This window comes from Phyllostomus discolor, chromosome 1, assembly GCF_004126475.2.
Source record: "Phyllostomus discolor isolate MPI-MPIP mPhyDis1 chromosome 1, mPhyDis1.pri.v3, whole genome shotgun sequence".
Lineage (NCBI taxonomy): Eukaryota > Metazoa > Chordata > Mammalia > Chiroptera > Phyllostomidae > Phyllostomus > Phyllostomus discolor.
In genome coordinates, this window is record NC_040903.2 from 155,824,590 (window position 1) to 155,846,134 (window position 21,545).

At 37.7% G+C, this 21,545-nt stretch overlaps 1 protein-coding gene across 2 annotated transcripts in view; it reads left to right on the plus strand.

The window, feature by feature from the left end:
* The window catches only part of GANC (glucosidase alpha, neutral C), an 86,604-nt gene that overhangs the window by 8,792 nt on the left and 56,267 nt on the right, over nt 1–21,545 (plus strand). For both annotated transcript variants that reach the window (XR_003684122.2, XM_028507821.2), the window contains exons 5-7: nt 4,196–4,323; nt 13,569–13,754; nt 21,428–21,470. Coding sequence is in view for 1 of the 2 variants with exons in the window: in XM_028507821.2 (XP_028363622.1) it covers nt 4,196–4,323; nt 13,569–13,754; nt 21,428–21,470 (357 nt within the window). In the remaining variant the exon portion in view is untranslated. The remainder of the gene's footprint in view (nt 1–4,195; nt 4,324–13,568; nt 13,755–21,427; nt 21,471–21,545) is intronic.

Below are 21,545 nucleotides of genomic sequence, written 5' to 3' on the forward strand. Positions count from 1 at the left end.
GAAGAAAATCTAAAAAGAAAGGACTTGCCAGGAGAGTGTTGACTACTTTTTTAAAACTGCTTTTGTTGTTGTTGTTATCAATTTTTTACCTTCAGTAGAAATTTGACCTGAATTGAAAAACAGAGAAAGATCTAGTCTTATGATATCAGAGCAGGGAAATGTATGCTGTCTTCTGACTTTAGCTAAAAAAACCACAAACCTGTCTTTGACCTACTTCATATTGTTAGTTTTGATGCGTTCTGCTGACATGCTTACTTTCTTTTGCAGCCTGTTTGCACATTTTCAACAGAGACTACACTTCTAGAAGCTTCTCCAAGGATGCAGGGATATCTCTGAGCACCTCAATGAAGTTACCCCTTATCTCTTCATCTAAGCCTGATGAAAATGGGACTTTGCCCAACCAGCCACCTTCTCAGCAAATGAGGCACAAATACCACTTGTTATCTGATACTATTTCTGCAGAAATGGCCAGGAACTGGCATCTGATTTGGAAACTGGCCAATTAGAAGCACACCTGGACAAGCTAATTGTACTTGGGGAATGGGCATTAACCTGGTGGGAACTAGCTAACATTCTCCATGGAGAATCAGTGCTTACAATAAACCAACTAGTTGCAACTGTGGAAGGGGAAGCTGGTGCCCTACAGCAATTTAATGAAATCTTAAATCATCTAAGAATCCTGGGAGGTCTTGATCAACAGCTGAGATAGGTTATTGCTCACTCTTCTAGGCCTTTAAGATAACTGTTCCTCATAGTATGGTAGAGAGACCTGGTGCCAGAGGAAAAACAAGAACTCTATCCATCAAGGAGAATTTGATGGGGTCATAATTTCCCTTCTTAATACTCACTGCCATTTAAATATGTGTTTTAGGGATACTTGGTATCTCAGTCATACTCTGCTAGTTGTGATTCCCAGTTCTGGGTGAACAAAAAGTTTTGTTCTAGAATTGTGATCAAGCTACCACTTGAATACATAAACAAGGCTGTTTCTATTTTTACCACCATAATTTTTATAACCTGTCTGATATTTTTGTCCATGTGGCAAAAAAAATTACACTTATGGGTGACAAACTACCTGGTTTCATATTGAGTATGGGAGAAGTAAGATAGGAAAAGGGAATTAATACTCTTTCCCAAACTATGAGAGATAAGCCTCTAAATAAAGGTTTATGAAAAACCAAGTAGAGACTTGTGGTAGTAAAAAGAACCTACAAAATATATTCCTTTCTCTGAAGATTTGCCTCATCTTCTCAGTATAGATAGACATTTACACATCTTAAATATTTTTAAGGTAATGAAACCCATGGTGTCTCATTTAAAATGTTTTAGTTATATGTTTCTTCAGATATTTTACATAAATCCATCTTGCTGCAATTTGAGTGTAACTGCTACTATTACCTAAGTATTAACACTAAATAATTGTTAGTTTAAGTGATCTAACTTCTGTAACTTATCTTCTTAACATAATCTTTCATTGTCATTTCCAGTCATCACTAATAGGAGAAAGAGAATGAATAACTTATTTGTATATTATTATTTAATAAATGTCCAAACAGGTCCCTAGAGGAGAAAAGGAATCCCTAGAAGTTCTGAATGTTTTAGATAGAAGAATATAACTTTTATGTCCAGACTTTTTGACAGAGCAAGGTTCTGGTGAATGAATTGGGCAATGGCTGGCAGTTAAGAACTCCAGGGAAGTGTTTTATAAATTCATCCACAGAGCCCTGAAAATTCCAGGCAGGTGTCGGGTTCAGTGCAGGGAGCCGAGGGGGCTTAATGGCAGGGGCTGTGAGCTACTCCTCACTACCTTCAACCCAAGTAGCTTTACTTATTGGACTTCTGAGAGTCCACTGCTGTTTAAAAAAAAAAAGTTTTAAGCCACTAAAAACAGCATGAGCCAGGTCATAGGAGCAAATGTATACTAAGGTCTAAGAAAATTATGTGCTTGGATCATGAAGCTATGTTGGTGACATGAAATTATAATGAATCTAGATATTGACCTTGAAAAGGATTACCTAACTGAAAAAATGAGCTTGCTTAATTAAGTTAAAATGACAACAGAATGGGGATTTTGACTCTGCTCCGTATGTTTGGTTGCATAAGGTCTTACGTTAAAAGCAGACTTATTGCTGCCTCCTCTCATACAATTAGGATGCTTTCCTGGGGTGCAGCCTCAAGAACATACAGACCAGTCTGTAAATATTGGTTTTAAAAAACAATATTTTTAAAGGAAGTGATTTTACCAAAAATGGGAGGATCTCTGAGTACATAAACTAGATGCAATTTGTTAATCATATATAGACAGACAACCTACATACTCCTTGCTTAGCATGATTTTGCCTATTTTTTGTCTACCCAAAGTCCCTGAAGGCCCTGCTCAAATCCCTCTTCCTCCAGAGAGAGGTCCCCAAACCCTCTCCTTCTAGTCATCATTGATATTCCCCCACCTTGTTCTCCTACAGCACTGTTCTTGTCCTTCTATCAGCACAAAATGCTTTATGTTTACTGTGTATGTTTTGCCTTCCCTAAATTGCAATCCCCCTAAGAGTATAGCCTTCCTTTATGACAAATAGCACATCACAATATTAGATGCCAAATAAATGTTAGCCGAATTGAATTTGAGAGAACAGTGGAAATACACATCTAATTTGGAAGGTGATATGTAATCTAACATGATTTTAGCTTTATATTTGGACATTTTCAAATTTAGAATTCTGATAACACACTTAAGTATTGATAATTCAAATATACAAAAGGACATTAAATGTAAACAGTAATTACAATATGATTGGGGTGGGGGGAAAGGAGAGGTAATTTATCAAAGACTGCAGATTTCCACATGTAAGATGAGTAACTTCTGGAGATCTAATGTACAGTAATATAGTGATGATAGTGAATAATACTCTGTACTTAAAAGTTGCTGAGAGACTAGATCTTGAATGTTCTTACTACAAAAAGGAAATGATATATGAGACATGACACAGGTGTTAGCTAAGGCTATGGTGGCAATCATTTTGCGATATGTAAGTGTATTGAATCAACATGTACACAAACCTACATAGTGTTATATACCAATGGCATTTCAGTAAATCTGGGAAAAATAATTACAGTATGATCACTATTATATCATAACCCTATCTTAAAAATGTCCGTAAAAGCAGCCACTGCACTAATTTACCTGGTCACTCTCCAGTGTCATGTCACCATTTAAGTGCCCTGACTACTACGTTCCCAAAAGCAAGTTCCAGTAACATCGTGATTTTGGTACTGCTTTGATATTCTCCTACTTCCTGTGCCTTACTTATACCACATGTGCCTGCTCTGTGCTATGTCACTGCCTACCCAGCTTAGCCTTTCATTTCACAGACATTACAGTAACAGTAGATGTCCCCAGTTGTAACCAGAATTTGGCATCACACTTGAAGGATTTGCGACCCACCAGGGTGTCATGGCACACCAGTTGAAAACCACAGTCTTAAAATATTTCTCCAATCTAGATGTCTCATTTTATAACCTTAATCCAGCCCCTTGTACTCTCAGGTTTTGTTGTTTTGTGTTTTTTCAAATTCTGTATTCTCTTTATAATTTTATGTTGCTTCCATCTTCCACTGCAAGCAAAATTTTACCCAAGTTCCCCAGCCTCTTGAGAAAGTTCCCATATGCCCAGGTGCACAGGAAGTACCTTGATTTTAGTGCAACAAGCCTCGTTTGTCTACACTAGAGAGCCCAAATAACCACGGGTTCACTAATCTTTTCTACTCTGAGGATGTTACCCTTAAGCTTCCATTCAGCTGTAACCAAGTTACTCTAGTTTTGACACCTAACTCTTATTCTCAAGATATCTGTCAGAGGTACATTGATCATATGTCCCAGTTTTGCAGGAGCAATTTCAGTTTATAGCTGTCATCTGGTATAATTATTACCAGAGACCTCTTTCGCTTTTAAAGGTCCTGGTCCTAACAATTGTATTTTTGCCTAGCCACAGAACATAGAAGGTGTTTCTTGTCTCTACCATAAGTCTATTCAAGTGGCAAGCAAGTACACACATAGATTTGGGAGCTTTTTTCTTCAACTTGCCATTTTTCTCCAGTTTGGACTGAATAATTTAAACATGGTTTTCTAACTGTTATTTGATTATAGAACTGACCATCACTGGGGTACCATGTGGAAACCAATCTCATATGTTTGTATCCAGGTTCCTCTTTTGGCTGAAGTTTTTGGTATAGAGGGAAATATTTTCAGGCTTAAAATCAATGAAGAAACTCCCCTGAAGCCCAGGTATGAAGTTCCCGATGTCCTCACAAGCAAGCCAAATACTGTAAGGTAAGCCAAGGATCAAGATATCTTGACTACACCCTCAATTTATTATTGTATCATACCTTGAGTAGTAGATTTTGTGTGCACCTCACATTTTGTCTATTCAAATCTATAGTAATTTGCAGAGTTAGTTTCCATTTTGTGATCCGTTCTGTTTTCTCTTCACCCACCATTTGGCTCATCAGCACTTATTAGAGCCAGGGCTTTTGATGCCTGTTCTCCTTCTCACAAAGCAAACAGTTGGTCAACCGGACTTCTGGGAGCAAGTGGAAGAAGAGCTATTTAATTTACTCACTCAGATTAGCAGGGCTCCAGAGATCTAATACACTAGCCAAACTCCCATGCTTGCAGTACTCTATACAGTTAGATTGACTCACTTTTAATTAAGGGAAGTCTCAGAAGTCTAACATGTAATTTGACTTAGAGGAAGAGATTAATTAATTAATAATCAGTGTCTAAGTGAAAAAATCTTTGGGGATTAAAGCATTTTCATGTACTTGCAGAATCTCTATCACTTCTCAGCACACTTTCCAGTGATATTTCAGCATGTTTCTGCCTGTTGATTTCTGTTATTTTTCCATATTATTGCACCAAAGGAGTATAAGATTATGCCAAATGCTTTAATTTTTCACTACATCATTATTATAGTTTTGTGTACATTTTCCCATGAAAAATAATTTCTATTATTGCAATGAAGATAAAAGATCAATAGATTAGAAGGAGAAATTATTCAGTTATGATAGAATCATCATAAATTTAAAATATTTCTATTCATTGGGCCACTAGTATATGCCAATATTTAGGAAACAAGAATTAAAAAGAAACTGTTCTCACCCTGGCTGGTGTGGATCAGTGGATTGAACATCGGCCTGAGCATTGAAAGGTTGCTGGTTCAATTCCCATTCAGGGAACATGCCTGGCTTGTGGGCCAGGTCCCCAGTTGGGGGCGTGCGAGAGGCAACTGATCGATGTTTCTCTTATATGTTTCTCTCCCTCTCTCACTCCCTTCCCCTCTCTCCAAAAGTAAATATATAAAATCTTTAAAAATAAATAATATGCTAAAAAAAAACTGTTTTCAAGGCTTTGCGGTTTGGCAAATAAGTGTATATGTAATACACACACGCATCCTCACTTGGTCACAATATATTACTTTTTACTATCTTGGAGGATTCACTTTACTAGTAGATCATTTAATATTTTTACATCTGTGTTCATAAGTAAGATTAGACTGTAGTTTTCTTTGTGTGTGTGTGTGTGTATTTTCTTTTTAAAATTTTTTATTTACTGATCTTTTTTAGAGAGGAAAAATGAGAGAGAGAAACAGAGACAGAGAGAGAGGGGGAGAGAAACATTGCTTTGTTGTTCCACTTATTTATGCATTCATTGATTGCTTCTTGTATGTGCCCTGACTAGGGATCAAACCTGCAACCTTGGCATATTGGGACAGTGCTCCAACCAACTGAGCTATCTGGCCAGGGACATTTCTTTTTTTTTATTAAATTTATTGGGGTGATAAGGGTTAATAAAATTATATAGATTTCAAGTATACAATTTTTATGATACATCATCTGTATATTTCATTGTGTGCCCACCACCGAAGTCAGATCTTCCATCACCATGTATTTGACCCCCTATACCCTTACTACCCTTTTCACCCCTGCCTTGGTAACCACCATACTATAGTCTGTGTTTATAAGTTTTTGTTTGTCTTGTTTATTACTTTCACTTCTATATCCCACATGAGTGAAATCATATGGTTCTTTTTCTGTCTGACTTACTTCACTTACCTTGACATTCTCAAGACCCACCCCACTGATGTCACAAATGGCAGTATTTCATCTTTTCCTATGGTTGAGTAGTATTCCATTGTATATGTACCACATCTTCTTTATCCAGTCCTCTATCAAAGGGCACTTCAGTTATTTCCATGTCTGGCCAGTGTGAATAATGCTTCAATGAACATAGAGGTGCATATATCTTTGTAAATACATGTATTCAAATTTTTCAGGTAGACCCAGAAGTGGGGTTGCTGGGTCAATGGTAACTCTATTGTTAATTATTTTTGAAGAACCTCCATGCTGTTTTCCATAATGGCTGCACCAGTTGACATTCCCACCAGCAGTGAATGAGGGTTCCTCTTTCTCCACAATCTCTCCAACACTTGTTATTACTGGTCTAATTGAGATAATAGTCATCCTAACAGGTATGAGGTGGTGTTCATTGTAGTTTTGATTTGCATTTCCCTAGTAGCTAGCATTTTTTCATGTATCTGTTGACCATTTTTATGTCTTTTTGGGAGAAGTGTCTGTTTAGGTCCTCTGCCCATTTTTTAATTGGTTTAGGTGTTGAGTTGTATGCATTCTTTATATATTTTGGATAGTAACCCCTTGTTAGAGCTGTAGTTTTCTTTTTTTCTTAGCTATCTTTGCCATGCTTGGGAGTCAGGGTCATACTAGCTTTGTGTAGTAAATATGGTATATTAACTCTACTTCTGTTCCAATCCCTTTGTAGAAGGCCCTTGATTATTGCAATAACTAGAGAGCTAAAAACTACATCTCTCTATTTCCCAGATTCCCATGTAGCTTGTTTCTGATGTCACTCAGGTTCAACCAATCAGTTGCATTTACAGGTATCTTGAAATCAGACCCGAGTTTCCCATTTTGCTGGTATGGATTTGGCAGGTATAGAATGGCTCTAAAGCTATACTAGTTAGTGCAGTGGTTCCTGATCTCTGGATTGCAGCTAGGGTGGCATGATTCTGGAGCCTCAGCAGGTGCCAACAGTGACTTCTGATTGCTCAACTTCCTGATTCTAGCTGAGGTGGAAGTTCCATGGACCATGTAGTCATGCGGTACTGTTCTAGGGGGTCATTACTGAATGCCCAGTCAGGGACCTGCTTCCTCGACCCTTTCCATGATGTTGTAAGCTCCTAATTCCCCCATATTGTCATTTACTTTCTGCTTAAAGTAGCCAGAATTGATTCTGTTATCTACAGTTGAGTCTTGGTTGATGTAAGCATTGGTATCAGCAGTGAGTAGAAGCAAAAGATATCAGGGATGGGGGGGCGGTGATGGAATAGGAAGTTGGTTAGCTGATCTAGTTGGATTTGAAGACTGTGAGGACCTGATTACCATTAGAGAGTGAGATATTAGTGCTAGGGGCTGAATACTGCGTCCCTACTGACTTATGTGTTAAAACCCCAACCCCTTGCATCTCAGAATGTGACTTATTTAGATACAGGGCCTTTGAAGAGGCAATTAAGTTAAAATTGGGTCATGAGGGTGGCTGCAATCTAATTGACTAGTGTCCTTTGAGGAGATTAGGACAGAGTTTAACACAGAGGGATAACCATGTGAGGACAAAGCAAGCAGATGGCCATCTGCATCAAGGAGAGAGGTCTCAGAAGAAACTAAAACTGCTGACCCTTTGATCTTAAACTTCTAGCCTCCAGAATTGTGAGAAAATGAATTTCCATTGTTTAAGCCACCCAGTCTGTGGTATTTTGTTATGGCAGCTCTAGCAAGCTAATAAACTGTTATAGTAATAAACCATATAATTCCATGGCTAAGTTACTTAAATTACTACCAGTAGTAAACTGAAATAAATTGCCTATTAAAAGTACAACCCTGGCAGACCAAGTGGTGGGACCATAACATAGCATGATTGTCACACAGAATTCAAAATCTCAGGTGGCCTGGCTACTATGAAGAACTTAAGAAAGCAAACAGCAGTCTCAGGACTTAAAATTCTTAGCTCAAAACATTGTCAGAAACCTAATAGGTTCCTATGACAATCTAAAGTCTCTCATATCTGTTGTAGCTACACAGTGCTGGTAGTTGAAAATAAGATACAGTTTTTGATTCCATGATTTGCTGTAAAAGACCATAAAGTTGAATTCACAGTCTCATCAGGTCTGTGAATTTAGGGTATTAACTGGGAAAAAGTAAATCCCCTCAAAATTGAATAGCAACATTTGGATAACTCTGAATACAAACTTCAAAATGCCACTGAGCCTCCCGCTTTGGCAGAAGTAGCTCTCTCTTCTCTGTCTGATAAAGATGATCCTCCCTTGCTTGGACATTCTGTGTTGACCTCACCTAAGATATACCATACTAGGGGGTTCCAACCCCCCTAGTCAGTTAGGGCGTCTCACCCCCGCCACCCTTCACTGCTTCCAGACCCCCTATCAGACTCCAGTATGCCTAGGGAGCCAATTACAGTCAACTCCAGGAGGAGAAGGCTCATACACCTCACCTAAAGAATTTTAAATTTTTATTTTATTTTTTATTGTTTTTATTGTTGTTCAAGTACAGTTGTCTGCATTTTCCCCCACCACTTCCCCCACCCCAGTCATCCCACCTCCCTCCCCTGATCCCACTCTGCCCCTTTGGTTTTGTCCATGTGTCCTTTACAGTTGTTCCTGAAAACGCTTCCCCCTTTTCCCCCTGTTATCCTCTCCCCTCTTGTTACTATCAGTTTGTTCCTAATTTCAATGGTTCTTTGGCTATATTTTGCTCGCTTGCTTGTTTTGTTGATTAGGTTCCACTTAAAGGTGAGATCATATGGTGTTTGTCTTTCACCACTTGGCTTATTTTACTTAGCGTAATGCTCTCCAGTTCCATTCATGCTGTTGCAGAGGGTAGGAGCTCCTCCTTTCTTTCTGCTGCATAGTATTCCATAGTATAAATGTACCACAGTTTTTTGATCCACTCACTTACTGATAGACACTTAGCTTGCCTCCAGCATTTGGCTATTATAAATTGTGCTGCTATGACCATTGGGGTGCATAGATTCTTTTGGATTGATGTTTCAGGGTTCTTAGGATATAATCCCAGCAGTGCAATTGCCAGGTCAAAAGGCAGTTCCATTTTCAGTCTTTAGAGCAAATGCCATACTGTTTTCCACAGTGGCTTCACCAGTCTTCAATCCCACCAACAGTGCACTAGGGTTCCCTTTTCTCTACATCCTCTCCAACATTTGTTTGTTGATTGGTTTATGATGGCCATTTTCACCGGTGTGAAGTTGCATCTCATTGTGGTTTTAATTTGCATCTCTCTGATGGCAAGTAATGCTGAGAATCTTTTCATATGTCTATGGGCCATCTCTGTACGTCCTCCTTGGAGAAGTGTCTGTTCAGGTCTTTTGCCCATTTTTTAATTGGGTTGTTTGTCTTCCTGGAGTGGACTCATGTGCATTCTTTTTATACTTTGGAGATCAAACCCTTGTCCAAGATATCATTGGCAAATATGTTTTCCCATACAGTTGGTTTGCTTTTCATTTTAATGCTGTTTTCTTTAGCCATGCAGAAGCTTTTTATTTTGATGAGATCCCATTTGTTTAATCTTTCCTTTATGTCCCTTGCTCTAGGGGACATATCCAAAGGATCTCCTACCTCTTCTCTATGTGTTGATACTTTAAAAAAATATTTTTTTAATTAAAAAATCTTTTATTTGTTTATTTTTAGAGAGAGGAGAAAGGAGGCAGAAAGAGGGGGAGAGAAACATCAAAGTGCAGTTGCCTCTTGTGCACCCCTAACTGGGGACCTGGCCTGCAACCCAGTCCTGTGCCATGACTGGGAATCAAACCAGCAGCCCCTTGGTTTGCAGGCCAGCACTCAATCCACTGAACCACACCAGCCAGGACAAATTTTAAGACTTTAAATTGGCAAAATATAAAATATTGGCAATGATTTCTCAGGGATTCTTAGACCAAAGGAAGGAACATAATTTTAACATCACACTAAATTTATTGACATGGTCACATCTAGATTTGGTATGTTAGCTGGGAGTGGTTCTAATTATTTGCTTGTTTGGTTACCCATATTCTGTATCCAGCTATGTTGAACTCTACAGAATGAAGCTGAGATACCAGAAACTGATGCACTGTATAAGAAATGATCCAAAAACTTAGTGATATAAAGATGTTGAAGTGGACATATTATATGCAAACAGCTCATCTAGCCCCTAATTCTGTTCTTTATTTTTTTATATATTTTATTGATTATGCTATTACAGTTGTCCCATTTCCCCCCTTCTCTCCCCTCCACCCTGTACCCCCCTCCCACCCACATTTCCCCCTTTAGTTCATGTCCATGTGTCATACTTATGAGTTCTTTAGTTTCTACATTTCCCATACTATTCTTGCCCTCCCCCTATCTATTTTCAACCTACATTCTATGCTACTTATTCTCTATACCTTTTCCCCCTCTCTCCTCCTCCCACCCCCCTGCTGCTAACCCTCCATGTGTCCTCCATTTCTGTGGTTCTGTTCCTGTTCTAATTGTTTACTTAGTTTCTTTTGGTTTTGCTTTAGGTGTGGTTGTTAATATTTGTGAGTTTGCTGTCCTTTTACTATACATGTTTTTTCTTTATCTTCTTTTCTTAGATAAGTCCCTTTAGCATTTCATAAAATAAGGGCTTGGTGATGATGAACTCCTTTAACTTGACCTTATCTGAGAAGCACTTTATCTGCCCTTCCATTCTAAATGAAAGCTTTGCTGGATAGAGCAATCTGGGATGTAGGTCCTTGTCTTTCGTGACTTGGAATATTTCTTTCCAGCCCCTTCTTTCCTGTAAGGTCTCTTTGGAGAAATCAGCTGACAGTCTGATGGGAACTCCTTTGTAGGTTACTGTCCCCTTACCTCTTGCTGCTTCTAGGATTCTCTCCTTCGTTTTTACCTTGGCTAATGTAATTATGATGTGCCTTGGTGTGTTTCTTCTTGGGTCCAACTTCTTTGGGGCTCTCTGAGCTTCTTGGATTTCTTGGAAGACTGTTCCCTTTGCCAGATTGGGGAAGTTCTCCTTTATTATTTGTTCAAATACATGTTCAATCTGTTGCTTTTCCCCTTCCGATTCTGGTACCCCTATAATTCGGATATTGGAACGTTTAAAGGTGTCTTGAATGCTCTTAATCTTTTCCTCAATTTTTTGAATTCTTATTTCATCATGCTTTCCTGCTTGGTTGATTCTATCTTCCTTCTGGTCCACTGTATTGTTTGGAGACTCATATTCCTTCCTTTCACTATTGGCTCTCCTCCGCGTGTCTTCCTGCATCTGTTTTATGGTAATCTGCATTCTTTCATCTAAATTTCGTCCAAAATCAACCAGTTCCGTGAGCTTTCTGATCACCAGTGTTTTGAACTGCGCATCTGATAGATTGGCTAGTTCTTGGTCGCTCAAAAGGATGAGTCCTGGGGGACTGATCTGCTCTGTTGAAAACATAGTTTTTTGTTTTTTGTTTTTTCCCCCTGTCTCTCCTTTTTTTTTTTTCCAGTCTGGTTGCTCTTGTTACAGTGGGGGGTGGAGCCTTAGGTGCTCACTGGGGCTGGGCACCCCAGTCGCTAGATTGTGCCGTTATATGTGGGGGCGGGGTGGGCGGGGGAAAACAATGGCGGTAGTTCCGTTCCCCTGGACTCAGACCCTTGTCTGGGCTTCTGGGCTGCGAGTTCTGCCCTGGTTCTGCCCTGGTCGCTGCCCCTCTGGGTCTGCCAGCTGCAGCTTGCGTACTCAGGGATCACCGCTGCCTTCTTGCGCGCCGGATGGCTTTTGCGCCGATTTCGCGCCAAACCTTCCCCCGACCTCCGTGCGCCACCGACCCGAGCCAGCCCCGCGCCTGCCGGCTCGTCTTCTCCTACCAGTCCGGATGAACGTGTCTACTTCAACTTCTTGGCTGCCTGACTTCCATTCAGATAAATCCTCTGTCGGATCTGGGTGTTATTCTGATAGTAAATTATTGTTGTAAATTATTGGTTTTCTAATCTTGGTTGTGCGAGGAGGCACGGTGCGTCCACCTATTCCTCCATCTTGCCGGAAGTCTCCTGATTCCCTAATTCTGTTCTCCAAGAGGATCCAGAAGATACCCCCTTCATAGAGAAATACATTGGTGAGAGGACACTTGGAAAACACTGTAGTGTGTGAACATATTTTCAAGCTAGAGATAATGGTGGGAAATAATGGCATAAAAATGGGCTCTGCAATTTCAGTGGAGATGATGAAACTCCAGATAGCAGAGAGCAGCATTTAGTTGTAAGAGACAAGGTGGACATGTTTTCATAATGTGTGGTAGGGCTTTAATGGTTAAAACCTCAGGGCAGTGAACTATAATATCAAGGGTATGTTTAACTGAAATAAATGGACTGATGTCCTACTTGATGGAATAATTAAAAGCATTCTATTTATGTTTGATGGACAGTGTGTCTCAAACAATTCCAAATAGAGTTAGTTTCTAGAACCCAAGCATCTTGCTTGAAGGGAGGCCTAGAATTCATGAAGAAGGATATTGTAAGGATATAATAAGAACAAGCTGTCCCTCCTAACCTTCCCTAAAGAGGCTATGACTATTTACTGGGGTTGACTATGCACCAGAGAAAGAAATACCTGCCTTGGTTTGTGTGGCTCAGTGGATTGAGTGCTGACCTGCAAACTGCAAGGTCATTGGTTTGATTCCCAGTCAGGGCACATGCCTGGGTTTTGGGCCAGGTTCTCAGTTGGGGATGCACATGAGGCAATTGATCAGCGTTTCTCTCTTTTTCTCCCTCCCTTCCCTTCTCTCTAAAAACAAACAAATAAAATCTTTTTAAAAAGGAAGGAAAGAAATATTAACCTTCTAGGGATTTTAAATGCAGCCTCTGGGTTTATATAGATTCTGGTGATCCAAAACATCTTAACAGTCTACACTTCAAATTAGGGTCTGAGGGAAGTCAGGTAATAAATAGATAAACAAAAGTTTGACCTGGCTCCGTCTCACAGTGGACTCAGGGGATCAATAACCCAATCTGTGTTATTTCCTCAGTTTCTGAGTACATGTTGGAATGAGAAAGAAAAGCAAAGTGTTTAGATTCTATGCACCAGTGTTACTCAACTATCTAGACCAAGGTAACCATAGCTAACATTATTTAGTGCTTACTATGTGCCAGGCACTGTGCCAAGTGCTTTCCCTGCATGATCTCATTTCATTCTCTCAAAAAATTCTGTTTATTCTTGCTTTTCTTATTTCCACTTTACAGATTAGGAAATTGAAAAGTAGGAAGATTGATTCACTTGTCCAAAGTTATACACCTAGTGCATGGTGGAGCTAGGTTCGATCCAGGCTCTCTGACACCAAAGCCCATGCCTCTGTTTTGGCTCTCCATTGCCTTATCCATGCTATGTCACATGAATATTGATTTACTAATTAATGAGTTTGAATTGAGACTTGAATTGAGTCATGTAAACCTATAGAAATTTGTTTTTCTCTTCCTGCCTTTTTTCTAGGCTGATTTCATGCTCAGGGGATGCAGGCAGTCTGGTACTGGCAGATGGAAAAGGAGATCTGAAGTGTCATATCACGGCAAACCCATTCAAGGTAGACTTGGTGTCTGAACAAGAGGTTGTGATCAGCATAAACTCCCTGGGCCAATTGTACTTTGAGCACCTGCAGATTCCTCCCCTCAAGCAAAGGTATTTTGTATATTACTTGACACATAATGAATTTAAGAAAACTGATTGTGAATACAAGTTGCCTAAATCTATAATGTATCAACATAGAAAATTGTTTTGCCTTATTTTGTCGACAATACTGTTCTGAGAAGTTTCATCTATTACCTATACAGGTGAATACAGGCTTGATGACAATAATGATTCCCATGCTTTCGCAAATGTGACACTCTGAACATATCCTGTGTGTTTGCTGATGTCATTCTCAACCCTTTGCACCCTTCTTTTTTTAAAATATATTTTTATTGATTATGCTGTAACAGTTGTCCCAATTTTTACCCTTTTGCCCCCCTCCATCCAGTGCCCCCCCTTCCCTCCAGCTATCCCTCCACCTTAGTTCATATCCATGGGTCATGCGTATAAATCCTCTGGCTTCTCCACTTCCTACACTATTCTTAATATCCTCCTGTCTATTTTGTACCTACCAATATGTACTTCTTAATCCCTGTACTTTACCCCCCAATCTTCCCCTTTCCCTTCCCAGCTGAATTTGTTGCCATTTTAATGTTCATAGTTTTGATCTTCTCCTTTTTCTTAAATAAGTCCTTTTAACATTTCATGTAATAATGGTTTGGTAATGATGAATTCCTTTAGCTTTACCTCATCTGGGAAGCATTTTATCTGCTCTTCCATTCTAAATTATAGCTTTGCTGGATAGAGTAATCTAAGTTTTAGATTAGGTCCTTACTTTCCTTCACTTTGAGTACTACTTGCCAGTCCCATCTAGCCTGTAAGGTTTCTTTTGAGACATCAGCTGACAGTCTTATGGAAACCCTTTTGTAGGTAACTTGCTGATTTTCTCCTGCTGCTTTTAAGATTTTCTCTTTGTCTTTAAACTTTGGCATTTTAATTATGATGTGTCTTGTTGTGGTCCTCTTTGGGTCCAACTTGTTTGGGACTCTGTGCTTCCTATATTTGTATGTCCATTTCCTTAACCAAATTAGGGAAGTTTTCTTTCATTATTTTTTCAAATAAGTTTCAAATTTCTTGCTCTTCCTTTTCTTCTGGCATCCCTATGATTTGGATGTTGGTATGTTTGGAAATGTCTCAGAGGCACCTTATACTCTCCTTGTTTTTTGTTTTTAATTATTTTTTCTTCTTGCTGTTCTAGTTAAATAATTATTTCTTCCTTATGTTTCAAACTGTTGATTTGAATCCCAGCTTCATCCCTTCCACTGTTTGTTTCCTGTAGATTTTTCTTTATTTCACTTAGTGTAACCTTCATTTCTTCCTGGGTCTTTTTTATTTTGTTGCTATACTGAATGAGTTCTTTGATTATACTGATCACCAGTGTTTTGAATTCCACATCTGATAGGTTGGTTATCTTCATTTCATGTAGTTCCTCTTGTGGGGTTTTATTCTGTTGTTTTCTTTGGGCCATATTTCTTTGTCTCCTTAATTTGGCAGCCTCCCTATATTTGTTTCTGTGTATTAGGTAGAGTTGCTTTGACTCACTGTCTTAGTAGCCTGGCCTATTGTAGAAAAGACACCTGTAAATTATGTGGCGCAGAGCCTTAGATAATTGCCAGGGTGGGGCAACCCACTTCACTGCTTCACAGTTCTGTGTGTGTATGGTGGGGGGTAGAGACAGACTCGGAGAGGAAACAGTGCCACTGCCTGCCTTCTGGAGGTTTGCCTGGCACTCACCTTGTGAGACTGGGGCCCTTCCAGCTGTTGCCCTGGTACTGAATTCCAGAGGGGGTGGACCTATGTACATTTTAAGTCTGTGTCAGCTCTTTAATCCGAGTCTCTTGAAAATCTAGAAGTTTCTTCTAACACCCCAACCCCCACTGGTTTTTGCAGCCAGAAGTTATGGGGATTTATCTTCCTTGTACTGGAACCCCCATCTGGCCTGGGGCTGGGATCACTCACTCCCAAGGTATCCCTCCTGAATTTCTTAAAGATTTTATTTATTTATTTTTAGAGAGAGGGGAAAGGAGGGAGAAGGAAAGGGAGAGAAACATCGACGTGTAGGAGATAAATCAATCAGTTACCTCTCACATACCCTCAACTGGGGACCTGGCCCGCAACTCAGGCATGTGCCCTGACTGGGTATCAAAACAGCAGTTTGCAGGCCAGTTCTCAATCCACTGAGCCATACCAGTCAGGGCCCCTTCCCACATTTATCCACGTACACTTCTCTGCCCATCTTTGCCTGTCTCTGCATCTCTGCCCTTCCTATCTGTCTGGATGCATGTGGCTTCTTTAAATCCTTGTTTGTCAAACTTCCATACAATTTGATTTTCTGATGGTTCTGGGTGTTATTTGTTTTGAGGTCTAGTTGTAATTCTTTCTGTTGTTGTTTGAGGAGGTGAAATATGTTTACCTACACCTCCATCTTAACCAGCAATCCATCTTCTTCCTTTCCCTCCTCCCAACAACTCCCCTCCACACTCTTCTAAAAAATACTGTTAACTTGATAAGTGTTAATGTGAACTAACATGTCTTGAGAATGTCACTTTACCCCATATAATAACATGAGTTACCCTAGACTTGTCTGAGAAAAGTTAAATATAAAGACAAATGATTAAAAGTAAAGAAATGGAGGAAGATATACCATGCTAACACTAGTCAAGACAAAGTAAGAGTAGTTATATTAATCTCAGAATGACCAAACTTCAGAACAAGGGAAATTATCAGGGATAAAGAAGAGTATTACATAATGATAAAGGGGTCAATTCTTTTAGAAGACACACTAGTCCTTAATGTTGTTGTGCCTAACAATAGAACCTCAAAATACATGAGGCAAAACTGATAGAACTACAAGAAGAAATGAATGAATCCATTATTATAATTAGACACCTTAACACCCATTCATCAGAAATGTATAGGTCCAACAGAGAGAAAATTAGTGTGAACATAATTGAATTCAACAGCAAACTCAATCAACTGAATATAATTGACATCTATAGATTTCTTCATTCAATGACAGCAGATTATACATTCTTCTCAAGCTCACATGGAACATTCACCAAGATAGACCATATTTGGGTCATAAAATATACCCTGACATATAGAAATCATACAGTGCTGACTCTCAGACCACAATGGAATTAAATTAGAAATAAATAGCAGGAAGCTGGAAAATTCCAAAATACTTGAAGATTAAACAACACACTTCTAAATAACAGAGGTCAAAGAAGAAATCTAAAATTTTTAAAAATATTATGAACTAAATGAAGATAAAACTTATCAAAATGTGTGGGATGTAGCAAAAGCAATGCCTAGAGTGCATTTTTAGCTTTGAATGCATATATTAGAAGAAAAAAAAATCTAAAATCAATAATCTAAGCTCCCATTTTAGGAAATTAGAAAAAGAAGAACATGTTAAGTACAAATAACTAGAAGGAAAATAATATTAAAAATTAAAGCAGAAATCAAATTGAAAACAGGAAATCAGAAGAGAACATAAACAGAACCAAAAGTGTTTCTTTGAAAAGATCAATAAAATCAATAAGCCTTTACTCAGGCAACGAAACAGAGAGAGAAGACAAAAATTACTAACGTCAGAATGAAAGAAAGGATATCACTATATTTCCTTTGGAATTAAGATAATAAAAGAATTTTATGGACTACTCTGTGCCCTTAAATGTGATGACCTGGATGAAACAGACCAATACCTTAAAAGACACAATCTGCTAAAACTCTCATAAGAAATAGACAATGTGAATAGGCCTATAATTGAATCAATAATTAACAACCCTCCAAAAAAAGAAAGTACTAGGCCCAGATGGGTTCACTGGTGAATTTTACCAAACATGGAAAATATTAGGCCACTCCTCCAAATCTCTTCTAGAAAATAGATGAAAAGGGAATTCTTCCTTATTCATTTATGAGGCCATTATCTAATATAAAAAAAAATACTAAAAAGCATTACAAGAAAATTCATGAGCATAAATGCAAAAATATTCAACAAAATATTAGCAAATTCAATCCAACAATTTATAAAAAGAATCATATACCACAACAAACTTGTATTTACTCCAGGCATGAAAAGCTTAACATTCAAAAATCAACTGATGTAATTGGTCACATCAAGAACCTAAAGAAGAAAAATCACATGATCATATCAATAGATGCAGCAAGAGCATTTGACAAAATACAACATTCATGCATGATATAAACTCAACAAACTAGGAATAGAAGGTAAATTCTTCATTTTGGTAAAGAACATCTACCCAAATCCTGTAGCTACTATATACTTAACGGTAAGACAAATCTTTTTCACTAAGTTTAGAAACAAAGCAAAGATATCCCTTTCATCACCACTTTCCAGTATTGTACTGGAAGTACTAGGTAATGCAATAAGACAAGAAAAGGAAATTAAAGTTATATACAATGGAGAGGAAGAGATAAAACCTTTTGTTCACAGATGGCACAACTGTTTATGTGGAAAATCCAAAACTGGCATGCACACACACAAAAAACTTGTTATAATAAACAGTTATAACAAGGCTGCAGGGTATAAAGTTAACAGATAAAAGTCAGTTGCTTTCCTATATACCAGTAATGATCAAGTGGAATTTGAAATTAAAATTCCACATTTATATTAGCACCCCCAAAATGAAATATTTAGGTATACATCTAACAAAATATGTACAAGATCTATATGAGAAAAACTACAAAATTCTAATGAAAGCAATCAAAGAAGAACTAAATAAGTGAGGAGATATTCCATGTCCTCAATGGAGACTCAATATTATCAAATGTCAGTTCTTCCCAATTTGGTCTAGAGATTCAATTCAATCCCAGTCAAAATCACAGAAAATTATTTTGTGGGTGTTGACAAACCAATTCTGTGGTTTATATGAAGAGGCAGAAGACCCAGAATACCAAATCACTGTTGAAAGAGAACTAAGTTGGAGGATTGACACTATGCTACTTCAAGACTTAATATAAAACTATTGTAATCAAGACAGTGTGGTATTAGTGAGTGAACAGACAAATAGATCAATGGAACAAAATAGAGAGCCCAAAAATAGACCCACATAAATATAGAGAACTGATTTTTTACTGAGGAGCAAAGGCAATACAATGGAGCAAAGATATCCTTTCCAACAAAAAGTCTGGAATGACTGGACATTCATATGCAAAAAAAATGAATCTAAACACAGACCTTATATTTTTCACAAAAGTGAACTCAAAATGGATATTAGATCTAAACATAAAATGCAAAACTATAAACTCCCTAGAAGATAACATAGGGGGAAACCTAGATGACCATGGGTGTGGCAACATTTTATTTATATATATATATATATATATCACCAAGGGCATGATCTCTGAAAGAAATAAATGATAAGTTGGGCTTTATCAAAATTAAAAACTATTGCTAAGTGGAAAACAATGTCAAGAAAATGAGAGGACAGGCCACAGCCTGGGAGGGAATATTTGCAAAAGACACAGCTGATAAAGGACCGCTATCCAAAATATACAAAGAACTTTTAAAATTCAGTGATAAGAAACTGGATACTTAATTTAAAAATTAGTAAAAGACCTGAACAGACACCTCACCAAAGAAGGTATATGCATGGCAAGTAAGCATATGAAAAGATGTTCAATATCTTATGTCATTGGGGAATTACAAATGAAAAAAGATACCACTACAGTCTACTAGAATGGCCAAAATTCAAAACACTTGACAACAAAATGCTGGTGAGGATGTGGAACAATAAGAAGTCATATTCATGCTGGTGGGAATGCAAAATGACAGTCACTTTGGAAGATAGTTTGTTTCTTATAAAACTAACCATGCTTTCATGATACAATCCAGCAATGTTTTCCTTGGTATTTACCCAAAGGGGAGCTGAAAACTTATGTCCACACAAAAACCCACATATGATGCTTGTGGCAGCCTTATTCATAACTGCCAAAACTTGGAAGTGACCAAGATATCCTTCAGTAGGCCAATAAATAAATAAACGGTTACATCCAGATAATGGGATATTATTTAGCACCTAAAAGAAATGAACTACTAAGCCATGAAAAGACAGAAAGGAAACCTAAGTAAAAGAAGCCAATCTGAAAAAGACTACATGTATGCAGCCATTTTAGTTTCAACTATATAAAATTCTGAAAAAGGCAAAACTATGGAAATAGTAAAAAGATTGATTAGTGCTTGCCAGGGGTTAAGGAGGAAGGAGGGATGGTTAGAGTAAAGGAGATTTTTAGGGCAGTGAAACTACACAGTATGATACTACAATGGTAAGTACATGTCATCATACATTTCCCAAAATGCACAGAATGTACAGTACCAAGAGTGAACCCTAATTAAACTATGGACCTTGGGTGATAATGTTATGTCAGTGTAGGTTCAGTGAATGTAACATATGGACCACTCAGGTGCAAGATATTGATAGGGGCGAGACTGTGGGAGTGTGGGAATGGTAGGTATGTGGGAACTCTGTGCACTTTCTGATCAATTTGCTGTGAACCTAAAAGTGCTCTAAAAATAAAGTTTACTAATTAAAAAAAATTAAAAGGCAACATATCAGTTATTTTAAATTTCGCCACAGAATTTTAACCTATATAAGAAATCAAAAGCTAACATGCATAATACAGAAAGAATATATACAAATCAATAAGAAAAACAACAACCAAATAAAAATGGTGATACAAACTGTAGTACTGCATATTATATAATATGATGAATATCAAAATTTTGATATTGAGTTTAAAAAATTTTGTGATGCCACAAGAGAATATATACAGTGCATCTCTATTATATAAGCATTTTTTAAAGGCAAAACCAAGTGACATATGTTTTAGGATTCATACACTCATGGCAATACTATAAAAAACAGCAAGAAAATGATGCACACAAAATCTAGTAAAGTGGTTACCTCTGAGGGGAGGTATGGAGGTAGATACATTTGAAAAGAGGCACACAGGAACTCCAAAGGAACAAGTCATTTCTGTTGCTTATGCTTACTGGTGGGTTCATAGTTGTTCCCTTCAGTAATATTCTCTGAAGTCTGTTTATGCATTATATACTCTTCTATATGCATGCTGTATGTTATACTAAAGAAAAAATTAATGTATAATGAATAGGTAATTCACAGAAGAAATAGAAATACTATTTAACATATAAAAAGGTAGTCTACATTATTAATGATAGAAATTCAAATTGAAATACATTATCTTTTCTAAAAGTTTAGATTGTCAAAGGTTTAAGAAATCCATGAAGTTCAGTACTGTGAAGAATAAGGGAGAAATGAGCACTCAACTATATAGGTGATAAGAGTAAGTTGTCACTGTCATTTTGGAAGGCAGTGCATCTTGCTGCCCTGTACTACAGTAGCTAACACTGGGTGAGGGGAGCTGTGTTCTAGCTTATGTTTGCTTAAATACTGTGAGCATGTATTACATTTATAATAAAAAGCTGATGGAGGTATTTTTTAAAAGTTAATAAGAAAATTCAAATATATCTATGTTTGTATAAAAATCAAGCTATTGGATTAATGTTCATCATAAATGTTCCATTTCAAAAGCTTATTTTTTATTTTTATACTAAGGTTATTTTTAATTAAAGGATGTAGTTTATAGAGTCTCAAAAGTTGTGTATGAAAATCTTTATCATCAAACAAAATTCTGTCAGTCTTGCCACGTGTGAAATAATTTTATTTATATTAAAACAGAGCTACCAGAGAAAAGGAGGATGCATCAGTCAACACCTCTCAGGTAACCTAGATTGAGCAATTTGTATTTTTTAAATCATTTTTCCCTTCACCACCACTGTATGGTGTATAATGTGTC